The sequence below is a fragment of the Neocloeon triangulifer genome, unplaced genomic scaffold, assembly GCF_031216515.1.
Source record: "Neocloeon triangulifer isolate White Clay Creek 2 clone unplaced genomic scaffold, ASM3121651v1 ptg000002l, whole genome shotgun sequence".
NCBI lineage: Eukaryota > Metazoa > Arthropoda > Insecta > Ephemeroptera > Baetidae > Neocloeon > Neocloeon triangulifer.
In genome coordinates this window covers 1,111,655-1,128,880 of record NW_026775545.1, presented here as the reverse complement: position 1 = coordinate 1,128,880, position 17,226 = coordinate 1,111,655, and the positions used below count along the sequence as shown (strand labels likewise).

The following is a 17,226-nucleotide window of genomic DNA, read 5'->3' as shown; positions in this document are numbered from 1 at the left end:
ATATTTATTGCACTTTAAATTTGCCCAAAATTTTTATATTTCGCAAAATTACGAAAATTGAAATTTACTTAGCGCAGTGCAAAATGTTTGTTTTGCAATTAATTGACACACATCTCTTTATCTCGCCTCACTATCACACGGTTCTATTTATTTACACTCCCATTGATAAAATGTAAGGCTTATTCCAAAATCAGTCTTTTTGCATTATCACGATATTGACTGATCTTCGGTGACAGCATCTTTTTCCATTTCCAAATCTCTCTCGAATTTCTGGCAGAAATATAAAAAATTTATTAGATGCTAAATTGCTGATTTCCATTTATTTTAATTTTATTACCTCTTTAGCAACCTTCTCTAATGTCTTTGCCGAATGGAAACCGGTTTCGTCCACCATTCTTCGGAAAATACCATTATCCACTTGCAATAACTCATAGGGGGATCCGTATTCCTTTTAAAAATAATATAATGCATTATTAAGTTTTTGTATCATAAGAATGTAGAAAAATTTAATCCTACCATTAGTTTGCCATCTGCCATAACCAGCACTCTGTCTGAGTCCATTATCGTGTTCAATCTGTGGGCCACTGTCAGAACAGTGCATTCTTTAAACTGTTTTCGTATTGTGGCTTGAATCAGCGCATCAGTTCTAAAATGAAATTATAATAAATATAAACCAGGTTTTGTGCTTTGGTCTGAAATTTAGATTATTGTTTAAAATTAACAAACGTCACAAACCGTTGTGACTTTAAAATAATCTAATATAAAATATTTGTTATTTAAAAAAAAATTTAATTATTGAATTTTGATAAATATAACAAATATTTTAATTTTAAATACAAGTTCCTATTTAATGCAAATTAAAATTCAAAAATAATAACTTAACACTACAGCATTGAAATAAAAAAGATTGTTAATTATTTAAAAAATTAGTAAATTTAAAAAAAATGTAAAGTAATTAAAAGAAATTAAATTATAATTAAAAATAAAATGTTTTTTAAATAAACAATTTTTTTAACTTCAGTATTTAATTTAAATCGTGATTAAGAAAAAGAGCTTACTGAGGATCAACGTTAGCAGTGGCTTCATCTAGAACAAGAACCTTGTTTTTCTTCAGAATTGTCCGTGCCAAACACAAAAGCTGTCTTTGCCCCACACTCCAGTTAGATCCGCCAGCAGCCACAGGGCTCTCCAGTCCAGCAAGTTCAGTAACAACATCTTTTAATTCGACCTTAACACCAAAATTTAAGAATATAAATAGTCATCAGAACAAATTTCATTTTACGTCTTCCAGCGCCTTCCACAATTGGTAGTCAGGGTACTCGCCGAATGGATCCAGGTTGTACCTGAGGGTGCCGGAAAAGAGGACAGGGTCTTGCGGGATGATGGAAATTTTCGTTCGCAAATCCTCCAGGGTCAACGAGCCCGTGTCGACCGAGTCGATTTGAACTGAACCTTCCAAAGGTGCAAGTCTGAAGAGAGCGTTGATGAGGGACGATTTTCCGGCACCAGTTCGCCCAACTATGCCCACTTTGAATCGCGGTTCTACTTGGAGAACTAAGTTCTTGAGCACTAGAGGTTGGTCTGGCGTGTACCTGAGACTCGTCCCATCAAAATAAACGCAACCCTCCGTAGGCCAATTCTGAAAAAGAAAATGTTAATTATAAATAAACTAGTGATCAAGGTAAATAATTTAACATCATTATTTAATAAATAAATAAAACATTCCATAAAGCAATAACAACAATTTAAGGAGACTTCGTAAAAATTAAAAAAAATTATAATAATTGAATAAAAGATTTACCATAAAATTTCTATAAATGAATAAATCGAATAAATCTATATTGATCAACATGTAAAATTTAAAATAGATTTTATGTATACCTTTGGCACAGGGTCTGAAATGACTGGTTCGGGCTCCTGTTCCAATTTTGTGTACTCGAGCACCCTTTCCACCGAGGTCAGGGTGTTCTCCATTTCAGCAGACTCGCGCATGGCCCAGTTGAGCAGCGCGGTCATCATCATGATTTGGGTGATCGCCAAACCGGCCATCGCACTTGTGTTTGCGTCCGTCTGGTCGATGAGCAAAAAATTGAATGTGATGAACGCGATGAAGACGACCACAAAGAGGTCCAGAGTGAAGCCGTACGAGTGGCTAATGGAGAAATAAAGGTACCACGCCGCACTGTGCGTGTCCTGAAACTCCTCCACTTTTCTCAATAGCATTTTCTCGGCCTTCATGGATCTGAAGTAAAAACAAATATATATTAATTTTATTTCTTCATCTAAAAAAAATCCGTGTTATATTTATAATAAATAATTAAAAGATTTTTCTATCTAATTATGATTATCAATATACATATTTTCAATGTTAAATTTTATACATATAGGCAAATTTATAAAAAAAAATCAGGGCGAAAAAATATAAAAATAATGAAAACAGCGTATTTCTTATAACATTCCATGCAAAAATCCTGTATTGACAATAATTCTAATTTAAAATAAACAAAGCGAAATGAAGATTAGAGAATCCAGTTTAATTTGCCATTTTTGTTCCCTGCTTTAATAATATGAAGAGAACAATTAAATTTTAATTGCTTTTAAGGATTATAAGGAAGGGATCATAATTTACATATAAATTAATTTTCTTCACCTTACGGTTGGCAGTGAATTGAGCACGTCTGCCAATAGTGAATAAACAGGGCTCCTGGCTATGTTTTCCAATCGCTTTATTTGCCTCGATGTAACAATAAAGCGACGGCGGCACTTGTGTGAAATGAAACCCATAACAGCCACGGGAATAAGGAACAACGGGTTGACATAGGCGGCGACCAGCATGCACGCGGCCATGGAAATTGTGAATTGGAAAACGTCCAACGCAACTTTTGGCAGATTTTCATCAATATTGGCCAAATCTCGAGCAAATCTGTAATTAAAAATAATTTTAATTATTTGAAAATTATTTTTATTCTAAGTATTGTTGGTAGATTTTTTCATGATAGAGGATACCAGAGGGGGTGATTTAAGGGGATGCAAAGAAAAAATTAAAATCAATAAATTTTAATAAAACCTAAACAATATGTAATTACTTTTTTGGGGAAGAATTTTTTTACTTGGAAATAATTTTCAGATAGACGTATTATTAAATTTTGGACATCAATTCATACTTTAATCTTGTTGAGAATAAATTTGATGATTATTTTTTTTATTAATTTAATATTGAAAGTTAAATAAACAACCTGTTCAAAATCCTTCCCGCCGGGTTCCAAGAGAAGAAGTACATCGGTGCTCGTACGATTGACTTAAACATTTTCTCATGCAAATTGATAGACGCCCTCATCGAGATGATGTAATATAAAAACGATCTGCCCATTGCCAGTACCAAGAGAGCAAGAATTATCAGTCCGTAAATTAAAATGCACGTTTCGGTGGTCATAAGTTCATGATCCTCCTCATCTTCAACGATTGCTCTTTTCTGTTCGGTTGTAATCCAAAATGCAACCCACGTGTCAGCCGCACTGGCCGCAACTTGGGCCGCGATGAAGAGAAATGCAGCGAAAAAAATGACGAAAATTGAGGCACCGAGGAGCAAAAATTCTTTGTAAGTTGAAAAACTGACGGCGCCTTCGTCCGAAACTTCCTCGTTAGCCAAATCCTCCTTTTCAGTTTCGCTCGCTTGATAAATCGACTCGGCGTCGTCCTTGATGGCCTGCAGACTCTGCTGTGACGTGCTCGAGATTTGTCTGAGGATGGACTTCAAAGGCGTCTCAGGTCGGTCTTCATGGTCTGTACCTAGATCGTCGCCAGCTGGCTCTCCAACGACCTGAGAGAAAATTCCCTGAGATTTGATCAATTGGTCAAAGGTGCCCTGCGTGAGGATTGAGCCGTTGTTCATGACAACGATAAGGTCGGCGTTGCGCAGCAGGTGGAGCTGGTTGGTGACGAGGACGCGGGTGGTGCCCCTGAGGAGTCCGTCGACGCACTCGTCAAAGACATGCTTGGCCACATTTACGTCAAGGGCGGCGAGCGGCTCGTCGAGCAGGTAGGCATCGACGTGTTGCGCGTAGGCAGCCCTGGCGAGCGTGAGGCGCGCCTTCTGGCCGCCGCTGAGCGCGCCGCCGCGCTCGCCCACCAGCGTCGCGTCGCCGTTGCGCATGCGCTTCAGGTCGGGCAGCAGGCAGCACGCCTTCAGCACCTGGTTGTACCTGCGCCGCTCGAACGGCCGCCCGAACACCACGTTCTCGCGCACGCTGCCCGAGAACACCCACGGCTCCTGCGAAGAGTACGACACCCCCCACGCCTCCACACCACCCCCGCCTCCACCCCACGGCAGCTCCCCCAGCAGCGCCTGGATCAGCGACGACTTGCCCGAGCCCACGGCACCGATCACAGCCACCAGCGACCCTGGCTCCGCCCTCAGGTTGATTTTGTTCAGGGTCACGTCGCCACCCTCCACCCAACTGGCCGACGCGTTTTCGACCAGAATCGTTCCAGGTTCGGGTTTTGAAATTTCATTTTCAATTATTGCTTCTTCAGACACTCCGAGATCTTCGTCTTCTAATATTCCGTCTTTTATTGTATTTTCCTCGTCTGGATTTAGCTTTTCTTCGCTGATTGAAGTATGATTGAACGACTTCCTTTCAAAGGGAGCACCCTGTTCCATTGGCAGTTCTGCAAAAAAATTAAATTTTTAAAACAGAAACAATAATTATAAATATAAAATTTACGTTGTGTTGACGATGAAATGATAATTTAGTTAATGGCAACATTTTTTTCCTTAATTATTTCCTTTTGTAACATGTGTTTTCTATTTGATATTATAATCTTTTTGTAAATTTCAATCATAAAAAACTTTACTTTAAAATATAGAATTTCGTTATTTTATATAATATTTTTTTAAACATGTTAACAGTTTCACAATATATTGATGTTGTTCATGGAGACAATTTTTGATGTTTGTACATTGACAAGAGAAGAAAATTAGCAGGATTGTAGTTTTTGGACTATATTAAATTTTTTGTGCATATTTTAAAAGCTGAATTTAAAATAAAAAATGTACGCAATTTTTAACCTCTGAATGAGTAAAAAATTATGTAGATTTCTCTTAGGTTTACAAAAATTTGTTAAGTTTTTAACTTCAATATTGTTCCGCTGAAAAATTCATGACAGTTTTGTGCAGTTTTAGAAAATTTAGCAAATTTTATTAATTTCTAAATTTCAAGTCCGACTTCAAATTTGTATTTGTAAATAATCTTTATACCTGATGGTCGGCCGCTGAATTCTTCACGGAGAAGAAAAGTTTGAATTCGGTTTGTTGACACCCAGCATTCGGCACATTCAGCCAGGGCTCTCACAAACGTCCCGGTCATCGCTTGGGCGAGAACGGTAAAGAGCGCCGAGACAACGAAAACTCTGTCCGAAGAAATGGAACTGCCGGCCAGGGTCACCGCAAGCAGGGCGCAAAACAGGGCCATCCGCGTCGTGAACATGTTGAACGTCATGTAAATGCCCCTAATGAACGACGCCCTTCGAATCCACTTTATTTCGTCTCTAAATTTTATCGTTTTATTACTAGACAATTATAATTATTAAAATTGTGCGTTTTACATTCGAGCTTTCGCAATCAAGGCACCAAACGGTTTCTCCCAGGCGTACATTTTTATGGCCTGTATTCCATCAATGATTTCGCTCATCAGTCTGACTCTGTGATCGGTTCGAAAGGCCGTTTTGCCTCTGAACCTTGAAGTCAATCTCGCTGTGTAGGCTGTAAACACAATAAAATGCATACATTAAATACAAAATAACATTTTTGAAATCTTAAAATTTTCATTAAAAAATAATTGAAGATTTTTTTCAAATTGGCTGTTATTCCAAATAAAATAGATAAAAAGTTGGTTAGTTAAAATGGGAGCAAAAAAAAAAGCTTACATTGAATTGGGCAGACAACCAACACAACTGCAATTCCGAACAGGCCAGGTGTGCCCATTTCTTCAATCACGATCCAACTAACGAAGATTAAAACCAACACGGAAGCCCAAATGAAGTGAATGAAATAAGCCACGAGTTCAAATCTGCTGACGTCATTCGCCAGCAAATTGACTATTTGACCAGTTGCTGTTTGACCTAGGGCAGTTTTGCTCAGTCTGAGGGCCTAGAATTAATTAAGTGATCATTGTGTCCGTGACAATTAATTAACGAACTTTTCTGAACATGAGAGAACACGCGGCCACTTTCATTTTCATGCCGGTGTGGAACGATTTGTGCGAATACTGAGTGACTAGCACGGCGGTCGCGGCTTGCAGGAGAACAATTCCCACGGCCAGCATCCAGGCCTCTTCGTAAGAAACGACGCTGTCCTTATTGAAGTACAGGAGCAGGCGGCCAAGTAAGACTGGCTGCAAAACTCTAGAATTTTATTTTTGAATCAAGCATTTAATAGTGACGGTAAAGATTTGTTTTACCTTAAAACCGGCTCAGAGAGAAAATCCAAAACTCCAATCAATAAAAACTCGCGCCAAAATGTGCGGAACATTACAAAAAGCAGTCTTGGAGGTTTTTCTGGAGAGCTCTCACGCAATTTTTCATTCCAATGTCTATAAAATTGTATTAATAAAAAATTAAATTAAAGTGACAAAATAGATGCAATAAAGATTAAGAAAAATTAAAATTGGCGAGAGATTTGATCACGTTTATACAAAAAAAATTTGATTAAATTTTTTTATTTTTTATTTTTAAATATTAAATCTTCACCAATATATTGGGCTGAATTTATTTGAGGATATCAATTATTAAATATAAATTATATTTTGAAAATCATTTTATCACTGGAAAAAGTAAAAGACTGTTTTTCACATAATTTTCTGGCTCAAATTTTAACGCTGACCAAATTTGCAATTGTCACCGAAGTCATTCATAATGCCAAAGGTCGAGGGCACTTTTTTTCGTGACCATCAATTTGTCACCAAATACACACGCGCGCCTGATATGATTTGATAATGCAAAAATGTAGCGCTGCTGTGAAATTTTAAATCAGGTTATTGTCTTTCAAAAAATGGCAATTTTTAATTTCAGCTGTGTTTTCACAATATCAAAAAAAAAAAATTTTTATCAAAATTATCCGTTGGCCCCTTTTACTACAAATTTATCAATTTATAATTAAACAATTCCCACATTTATAATTTTACATTTTTTTTAATTTATGCTATTTCATTTATTTGATTTATTTAATCAGAAATAAATTATCTCTAGGTACCCAATTTAATTTACCTTTCCAGTCGATCGCCCAAAATTTTAGCTTCGTCCTCCGTGAGAGGTGCACACAAATCCTTCAACTCCAAACTGCCCTTTTCTTTGGGTCTCCTGAATATGGCGAGCGTCCACGTGAAGAACGCAACGGAAAAAGGGTTGGCGCCCTGTCGCGGGTTGGGCTCGCGGGGCTCTTCGTCCAGCTTCATCTCCTTTCGCGGAACTCGACTCCTACGAACATGACAAACGCGAGACGAATGAGAGTTTCTTCTCGCACTTGTGAGGTTCAAAGGTTCATTTTTGTTATTCGCAGGCCATAAATCATCTCTTAATTTTCGATCACACCACGGCTGGGCAAATAAAGGACGGGAATGAACTTGCGTTGGCACTGTGCAAATGTTTTTTTGCATACATATTGTGTGGCAACAAATTTCAACTGATTATTTCACTTCAAATTGTTTTGCTTTAGAAATTTGTGATAAATCAGAAATGCCATAAAGTGTTGAACAAAAAATGTCATGGCATGGATTAATATTTTTTTAAGAAAAATTTACTTTTCATTGGTCATTAAACTAGCAAAAATTTTGATATAATTTTTGAAAATGAGTCATTTTTTTTATTTTAATGCTGAAATTAAGCTGCTCATGAGCTGAGGAATAAATCAAATTTGTATATTTTTTAACCTCTATTGAAAGACCATGCACTTATTCTTGGCTTACTTGACAACAATAAAATACAAACACAAAGCATCCATGCAAATTTCTGGAAGCTCAGTAGATAAATTTATTAATATTGAAAAATAAAATGTCATTTTTTATTTTTAATAAATTTAATTATACATAAATATGCGTAAAAATGAATTAAAAAGGTCGCATTCAACTCGAATAACTCAATGATATTAATCACTTAGTATCAAGTTTTTTTTAAATATATTCTAAATTACTTTTGCAGCATAAACAGTTTTATATTTTTATGCTAAACGCAATATACAAAGAGTATAAAAATAAATTTTGAATAAAATGAAAGTACATAATTTAATTAAGGGATAAAATATTATTTGAAACAATTTACTCTTGACATTCCTAAGCATTATTTTTTATTATGATTATTTTTAAACAATAATTCTGTCGGCGTTTCTTTAATAAAGCCGTCTTATTCTTTTCACGTTCAAGGTCTTAGGGCAGGGCTTAAGACAGTCTGTGGCTTTTTATGATACCAGCATTTTTATATAGAGTTGTCAGCTCGCGAATGATTAAAGCTGCTTAATTATAGTATGAGATGGAGGCAGACAGATCAATTCAAATGTTATTTATGCCCTTCCATCGTGAACTATGATACGGAAAAAATTAAATCAAGTGTTGCATAATGTGTATAACTAGAGACAACCTGCTTCTCCCTCCCTCACGACTGTTTATTTTTTATATGGCTCGTTAGCGCTACGCACCATTTAACATCGCCGTCTTTTTTTCGCTCCATTTCGTTGCTGTCGGGCTGCTGAGAGATCACATCGAACTGGAAGTGGCGATTAATATTTCACGTGCCGGTCTCGGATACGAAAATTATGATCGCCTGAGGACGGGCAAAAACTGCTGATCTCGCGCGAATCATCATCTCGTCAGCTGGAAACGCGCACCACTTGAAAAAAACAAAATTAAATGCTGAATACGCTTGCGTGACTTTTTTATGAAGTTGGCACAAACCTGATAACCAGATTATTCAATTAGATTAATTAAAATGCTGCTGATAAAAACTTCAATTTAAAATTAACATTTAGTTTTTTTCCAAGGTACAAAAAAATTTGTAATGTTTGAAAGAATTGTTTTCTGTACCTTTTTGTGTTTAAATTAGACTACCACGCAAATTAATTTTCATTAAAATAACAGCTTCATTGCAAGAAGTGTAGAGACCGGCAAGTTTTCTCTTCTCCGGGAGATGTCAGACTAGGGTGAGAAATGAAGAGGATCGATGGGATCGTTGCGAGTGTTACGCAGAGAGGGCTGAGAAAGCGTTCATTCACAAATTTACAGGCTTGTTGTTTACAGGCATCACTAAATTATGGACACGAAAATTGTAATGTAAGTTGAATTAAAAAAAAAGAAAAGTAAATTTAAAATGTTTGATGTCAGCTTTATTTAATTTTTCCACCATATAATAAAATTAAACAAAGAAATTAAGAATGTCTCTTTTTTAGCATTTTCATTTGTTTGTCAATTTTTTTTTCATAAAATTGCAGATTTTAAATTAGAGCTTGCATCGTTGATAAGATGTAGTTATCTTATTACAAACAAGCTGTTTTAACTAATGATTACATTATATTCTCTGAAGATAAAATTTCAAGTACTTTATATTTTCAAACCACGACCTTGTACCTCGTTTGAGTCAATTGTAAAGTTTATAATTTGTGCAAAAGAAGTTCACATTAACTAGTTCTGGTGGCATTATTGTGCTTGTTAATGAATGTATATTTTGTGCTCAAATGAATGAATAAAAATATGTAATATAATCTAATTAATTTATGTAGTACATGGGACATGAAAGATTTTTAAAATTCAGCCAATCCATTTTTAAATACAATCTACAGAGGAGATTTTCAAGCAGGCATCGAGCCTCGTTGTAAACGTAACTTTCTTCGAAGTATTTTCCAGTTCCAAAAAAGCATAAGATATTACATGAATTTCCCTAAATTTTGTTAAAACTGCCGAGAGGAGACGCCGCGCGAGTACCGCGTTCTCCGAAAGATGTCAGAGAGGAGAACGCCCTTCAAAAAGATCTTTTCACAGACTCCGCAGAGAGGGCTCGAGGTGTTCAGCAATTCAACTGAATGCTACAAAATGCAAAAATTAAGTAAAAAATTAAAATGAACGGAATATTAATTATTAAATTTTTTCACCTCTTTAATGCATCAACTAATTAAAATAAGAAATTAAATACAAGTCCAACAAAATACTAGTAAAATCTATTTTAATCTTTTTTGGATGTTTCACAATTTAATTAAAAGTTAATTCACGTATCTAAAAATCTTTTTTTCTTTCTAAAAATCTTACAAATGCCACTCGTAAATTACTATTTTAAGATTTACAAATCATTGAGATCATGAGATAATATAATAATATATTTTGGCTGATATATAAGCTTTGAGCTATCCAAAGAATTATGATATTTATTAAATACTAGTTTTTTTAATATGAATATAAAAATAATATTTTATAATAAGTTACGTTTCATAAAAATGGATTTTTTTTTTTAAATTCAAGTAAATAGTAAATAAAGAAACTTTTGCATGCAGCTTTAAAGTGAACAAAAGGGTCATTAAGGGTTACACCATTATTATTATTTATTTTTTTTTTTTTTTTTTGAAATTCATTGTAAAGCAAATTGACTGTGTTTCAGTACCGCATTTTGCATCAGTTATAATGCTGTGAATGCAAGTTTTTGCTCAATATATGCAAGTAGTTGAGTGACAGGACGAGCAATCATCAATTAATTTTGCGGTCGGTAGCGGATCGTCTGCGTGGATCAATCGGGTATTGCTCCACAGTGGCTGGCATTCATTCAATTTTTGCTTCTGATTACGAACGTGTGTCACCCAGCGTGATAACGAACCTTCATTAAAATGATGAGGAAACTGCGGTCGTCGTTATCGTGATTGATTTTGCTCTTTCGTCGCTTCCAACTAAAAACCACAACCAACAAGAAAATTCATTTTTTCAAAGGTCAAGGTGGCGCGTGAGTTATTCGGGCGGAAAACAAGCAGCATTATTAAATTCGGTTTATGAATATTCGAAAATATGACAAAACGCAGCGCGGCGTGTTTACTTTTGAAAGATCACGAGATCGGCATGCAAAGAAAAGCAACCGTCGGCGCTTATTTCCGAAAATCTGGAATATAAAAACAGTTTGAATAAATTATAGCAGATGATGGAGACGATATAATTGAATATTAAATGAGCAGGTCTTTGGCTCTGAATGTGTATAAATAATAAAAATATAAACGCGTTGGCCACAGATCATGGCTTTTGGACATGAAACAGCCAATTCCCTTCTCTTTACGTTGTATGTAAATTGCGTCGGAAATGACCACAAATGAAATCAGCCGGCTCTGCCACCGCTGTTTCGCCATCACGCGATTCCATTAAATTTGCTCACCAAAACGCCTCCCTTATTATATGACCGAATAACAAGCAGTTGCTGGCCGTTTATCAGCCCATTCACGCTAAATTATAATGTATTTAGCAATTAAATATGCGTTTGTACCGATCCGTATCTAGCCACCGTGGAATGCTGCTCCAAATTCAGAATAATAAAACCGTCCCAAACCTTCTTAGTCAGTCGTTTTTCCCCTTATTTGAGTAAATCTTTTTTTTCTTTAATATCCTTTAATTTCAAAGTAGGAAAATTAATAATTTATTTTAATATACGAAAATATTTTACTGAAATTATTATGAAACGTTTTGGGCATTATTTATTAAGGTAAAATCACATCTTATTTTAAAATTCAATGATATGCGACATATGATTAAAAAAAAGTATTAGTAATTGATTTGAATCAAATTTAAATTATGAATTTCTCCGCAAGAAATATTATTTTGCCGGCCGCCAATTAAAAAAAGTCACATATATGCAGGAGAAATTTCATAACATGCATAGAAATGTAAATTGCAGAAGTAATTCCCATTTTAATGCTGTTTGCCCTTGGCTCGGCGGTGGCACCCCAACTCGCTCAAAGTAGACGTCTCGGAGAAACTTCTGAATATTACAATAATTGAAGCAGTTGAGCGTGAGATAAGAGGAGCAATTTGCCTCTGGCCGCCGCCATGTGCGCACCTGATTTCATAATATATAATGGGAGGGGTGCAACACTCGGCCAGAACGGGATAAGCGCGGCGTTAGATTTTAGTATTGCGTTTTGCTCATTACACAAGCTGCTTCATGAATAATGAGGCTTCGAGTCCACCGTGTTTTCTGGACCTGAGGGTGTGTTGTTGTGCCCGGGCCGGGGTAATTAAGTGTAAGGAAGGAGAGCAAAAGCAGCCAGCCAACAGCTTAGTGCCGCCTAATTAACCGATATGTGCTCGGCTGCTACACACCGAGTTGGCAAACAAAAACTATTATTAAGGGATTTATAATGAAGGAGCGAGCGCGCGTGTTTGCTCCGCCGGCTTTGCGTTGGGCTCGGCTAACGCCACTCCAGCGGCGGGTCACTGATCAAAGGCATTAATTAATATGCGTTTTAACTTAATTTCGCGCGAAACTTTGGCCAGATGCGGAGATGTTTGTTATTAATTAATCTGCTAGAAGCTTATAGACTAAGAGCTGCGCACTTGTTTGATGTTTCATCCACAGTGTTGAAATTCCTGATCGATTTAATTAAAATTTTTGATGGGCTGCGTACAAGAAAAATCAAAACGTTGGATTTCTTACATATTTTTGTCAAGAGGAAATAACTATTTATAGGGCATTTTGTCACATACTTTAAAACTTGCACTAATTTTGTATGTATTTTCAGTGTTTATTTTTAATTTTTCATTGTTGAATTGATTTGAGGAATGATGTAGTGTTTTTTTTATTGATGTATTGAATGGTGAATAAATAAATTTTTAATTGATTGCAAACGAGCTTCACATTTTTTCTTTCTACTTTTCATTAAGAAAAATACAAAAAATTTGATAAGGGACAGAAATAGTTGTTATTATAAAAATAAAACAATTACTCAAACAAATAAGAAGTAAACACATAGTATTTCAAACGTATATAAAATTCATTTAAAATTTGTAACTTACTTTGGGTTGTTTGGAAAGTAGCTAAAACATGCAAAAATTTAATAATTCCGTAATATTTCTCTATATTTATGATTTTTTTTATTCTTTTTTGTTAATAAAAGTAAATATTACTATTTGCTTCAAGACACTATTCCACGATCATTCTATTAAAATTGCTGTTTTAGAAGTTCTACTTTATTACAATCAACTGAAAGTATTATAAATAAAAAAAAAATGATATAAACAATTGCAATTAAAAACGTGTTTATTAATAGAAAAAAACTTTAAAATAGTTTATTCGTAAAATAAAAATCATTCTAAATTATGTAAATTTTAAATAAAAGATTTTATTAAAAAATGTAATGTCAATACTTCGAAAAAATTAAGTAAAATTAAATAATTTAGCGGAAATTAAAAAATACATAGCAGTACATTTAAAAATCTTCACCATTGAGTTTTGCCTATTACGATTTTAGAATTTTAAGCGTTTGTGATATTGTTCTTTTTTTCCTTAATGTGGGTTTTACCGCGGCGGCCGAGTCTCTTTTGATGTCGGGCTTTTTTGCAGACATCTGCTAGTTGTAAACTATTTCTTCTCTTTTTTCCCAATTTCAATTTTTTTTTTAATATTTATTTATTGACCAAGAAGAAAATAATCATACATGAATAATTTTTTTTTTCATCAAAGTCTCTACTCCAGAGAACGGGGGTTATGATCTCGACGAGATGAAAATCATGGTTGTTAAAAGCACTGCAAATTTTTTGAGAGACGACACTGGAGACACGTCGAATGCGAGACGAGAAGTAAGAATTAATGGAGGCGAGGCGCACATTAATACTACTTTTTAAGTGTCGCTGCCGCTTTTTTAAAATTGTGTCACTCTCCCCAAAGAATACACATTCCTCCGTAGCAAGAGAGCAGATCTCTGTGCTTTTAAAGCTCTTTCCCTGAGCGCTGTTTTTTCCTCCCTTTATTCCCGGCAGCGGGGCTAATGGCGGAAATAAAAAGGGCCGGGATTAAGGAGACTTTTTATTGTAATCGCGCACAAGCCGCGCAAAAAGAAGAAGAAGACGCGTCGCTCTTCAGGGACAACAATAATAATTTTGGTGCAAAAAAAAAATGTAAATTAGGATATATTCAGAATCGGTAGTCGGACCAAAGAGGCGGAAAGCGTCGCGTGCTGGAAAAGGCCAACTTTGGGGCCGCTTGAGGATTGGAAGTAAAAAGCTTGTTGATGTAGCGGCGTCATTCTCTCTCTCTCTCTCTCGGCGGCGGGAGAAGAAAGTTTAAAATGCAAAAGCTCTCGGCACTCGCTGATTAAAAGAGTGCTCTTTTTCGTAGGTAATGCATGTCCATTTATCCCGGGGCCGGCAGAAATGTCCGGAAACCACATGAGAGTGCGAGAGGAGAAACAAAAAGAAAAACTTTTACAGCAGAGCACTCACTCTCTCTCCGAGAGAGCCAGTGTTGAGTGGGTTAAGGTTTTACATTAGGCCGGTAATTGAACCTTATTGCTAATTCCTGTTCCCTCAAGCGACGTCTAAAAGCAAAACCTAGTCGCACTTTGACGTCGCAGAACAAAGTATGATCAGCTTATTAATACCATTTGTTTTGAATCACTCAGCCGGCGCCCGTCGTCCCGCACCACTGCTTTGTCGAGCTGCGGAAAAGGGAGGAGAGGGAGAGACCCTTTCTGGCCGCGGGGTACATATTTAAATCACAAAGCATTCCAATGCCCTCACGACCTAATAAATTAAATTCTTAATTTTCATCCTTTTAAATTACTGATGCGAAAAAAATGCGAAAAATGAAAGAATAAACACAAACGATTTTTACAAAATTACCATGTTAAATTTCAAATGAGCGATAAAAAGATAAAAATAAAAATTCTCCGACGGAACCTTAATTAGGTGTGAAATTAATAATCGCTTGTTGCACATTCCTTTTAAAATATCATGTATCGTTTAATACATTAATTCCTTCTTGTGTTGCAATTGAATTGTTTCACTTGTTTATAACTGAGCGTCATGAATCTTGCTGGCTGAGTTTTTAAATTGATTAAAAAAGTTGGATAAAATTTATTTTATTGTAACTTCATAATATAAGCACATAATAATAATTGAAAACTCAAATTTGGAAAACACCAATATTTCTGATGCATTTCAATTTTCAGATACTTGCCTATTTATATTATAATTTGTACGTCTAGCATGAAATGTTTTCAGTTTTAATTTCATGCTTTTTTTTCAAATTGAAGATATTTATTGGCAAAATGTAAAAAGTTAGACGACATCCAGCCCATCCAGGAATCACTGGTATGGTCTACCAAAAATTTAATATTGAAAACATTCTGCTAACAGATTCAATTTATGTGTATTTTACAATTTCAAATATGTTGTACTTAAATCAAGAAAAACTCATCAAATACATCATTTACGGTCATAAGATTAAACAAATAATAAATTTATTTTGATTAATTTTAAAATATTATGTAAATGTAATAAAAATAAAGAAACTAAAAAAGGTGATACACAATTTAGAAAATAAAAAATTTAACATTTTTTTTAAGTTAAACTCTAAAATAGTTTGCAAAAAATAAACATATTAGTAAACTATTTAGCTTAGTTCTAAGCAGTTTTTTTTATGGATATCTTTGATTTTTCCAACAAGACTCTCTCATAATACCATGATAATTAAAGAAAAATACAGGCTGAAATTTTGCCAAGAATAAGATAATTATAATTCAATATTTAACTTGTAGGTTTATTTTGCTTTTCGCGTCAAATTCAAAATATATCGCAAGAAACAAAAATTGCAATTCTCTGACATTCAGCATTGGGCTATTAACAGAGAAAGGGGTAGTGAAGCAAAGTGCCTGCGATAAGTGTATGTGTGACAGACGGGCTCTCCATTAACGCTAATGCACCTGATTCCATTCGACTATTCTTTCGGAAAGGCGGCGCGCACTCATTATGAATATTGATTCGCTCGCTCTCTCAAATGTATTTCCCTTCTTTCGCATACTCTCGGCAGTGCATTAGGCGCACTCAGCATCGGACCGATTCTCCGCTTTTTCAATGAAATAGTGTGGCTAAGTAAAGATCCATGTCAAGCGTTGCGCTTTGCAAAACAACGCAGAAACTCTCTTTATGCACGCCAGTCGGCGAAGGCACAGCGGCAATACTCTTGAGGCTTTTCTCCTCCCTCTCATATAAATTTATGCCTCAAAATAAAGAAACTTTTTCACGTCAATTTTCATAATCTTATATTCAGCATCTTCAACTATCTTCAAAAGCCCGGGTTTAAGCCCTTAGGCCTGAGTGTAAACTTTTTTTAGTGCTAAAAATAACTAAAATAAAAATAAATTATCAGTTTTTGTTTGTACCATACTCGTCTAATTTCAATATCAAAGATTGTAATATTCAAGAAATAATTTCGTTCATAATAATTAACAAAATTGAGAAAAAAAAAAACATTTTTTTCCCAACCGTTGACTGCTTTAGTGTATTTTAGTAAAAAGATTTCTAGGTTCGTTTCTTGTTCTATTCAATCAAATGTGAAAGTCTTAATTACTTAAAACAATTTTTATTTTATTATCCTCAAGTAATTTTTTAATTCCGCGTAAATTTGAGGTTTCTAGCCTGTTTGTTTTTTGCTCAGCCTTTCGGCTCCAATTAACAATTTATCAATGATCACAAAAATCTATAGGATCAACAGAAGCTTATAGTTTATAGTAAATTATTCAAATTATCGCAGTATAGCCAACAAAAACACAATAAAAAAACATTTTTCCCCAACCGTTGACTTATTTAGTGTTTTTAGTAAAAAGATTTCTAGGTTCTTTTCTTTTTTTATTCAATCATAAGTGTCAAATTTGAAAGTCTTAATTATTTAAAACTATTTTTTATTGTCCTGAAGTAATTTTTTTAATTCCGCTTAAATTTGAGGTTTGTTGCCTCTGTTCGTTATTTGCTCAGGCTTTCTGGTCCATTTAACGATTTTTCAGGGATCACAAAAATCTATAGAATCAAAAGAATCTTATATTAAATTATTGAACTTTTGGCAGTGTAGCCAACACAAATATACGAAAAAAACATTTTTCCCCAACCGTTGACTTATTTAGTGTTTTTAGTATAAAGATTTCTTGGTTCTTTTAATTTATTATTCAATCAGAAGAGTCAAATTTGAAAGTCTAAATTATTTAAAACAATTTTTTATTTTCCT

The 17,226-nt window shown here is 34.8% G+C and overlaps 2 protein-coding genes across 3 annotated transcripts in view; one reads left to right on the top strand and one right to left on the bottom strand.

Annotated features, from left to right (window-relative positions):
• Positions 1 to 17,226, top strand: part of LOC132204167 (LIM domain only protein 3-like) — a 155,209-nt gene that overhangs the window by 18,669 nt on the left and 119,314 nt on the right. The window lies entirely within an intron of this gene.
• On the bottom strand, positions 68 to 9,139 carry LOC132205441 (probable multidrug resistance-associated protein lethal(2)03659). 2 transcript variants are annotated; one of them, XM_059634488.1, is made up of 16 exons: positions 9,072 to 9,139; positions 8,687 to 8,877; positions 7,264 to 7,473; positions 6,459 to 6,590; positions 6,198 to 6,402; positions 5,926 to 6,148; positions 5,605 to 5,761; positions 5,258 to 5,547; positions 3,237 to 4,668; positions 2,651 to 2,923; positions 1,882 to 2,242; positions 1,283 to 1,639; positions 1,059 to 1,228; positions 517 to 646; positions 338 to 448; positions 68 to 270 (listed from the first exon to the last, which is right to left on the bottom strand). In XM_059634488.1, exons 2-16 carry the CDS (start codon positions 8,716 to 8,718, stop codon positions 208 to 210), a joined length of 4,146 nt encoding a protein of 1,381 aa, XP_059490471.1. In that variant the 5' UTR covers positions 8,719 to 8,877; positions 9,072 to 9,139; the 3' UTR covers positions 68 to 207. The 2 variants fall into 2 exon arrangements, with proteins under 2 accessions (XP_059490471.1, XP_059490470.1); XM_059634487.1 differs by having other exon boundaries at positions 8,943 to 9,088.

Coding starts and splice junctions, on each gene's coding strand:
- LOC132205441 (XM_059634488.1), bottom strand. CDS start 8,718: ATGGAGCGAAAAAAAGACGGCGATGTTAAATG. Junction 4,669..5,257: donor ATTCAGCGGCCGACCATCAG/GTATAAAGATTA, acceptor ATTTTTTTGCAG/AACTGCCAATGGAACAGGGT. Junction 2,924..3,236: donor GCGGGAAGGATTTTGAACAG/GTTGTTTATTTA, acceptor TTTTAATTACAG/ATTTGCTCGAGATTTGGCCA.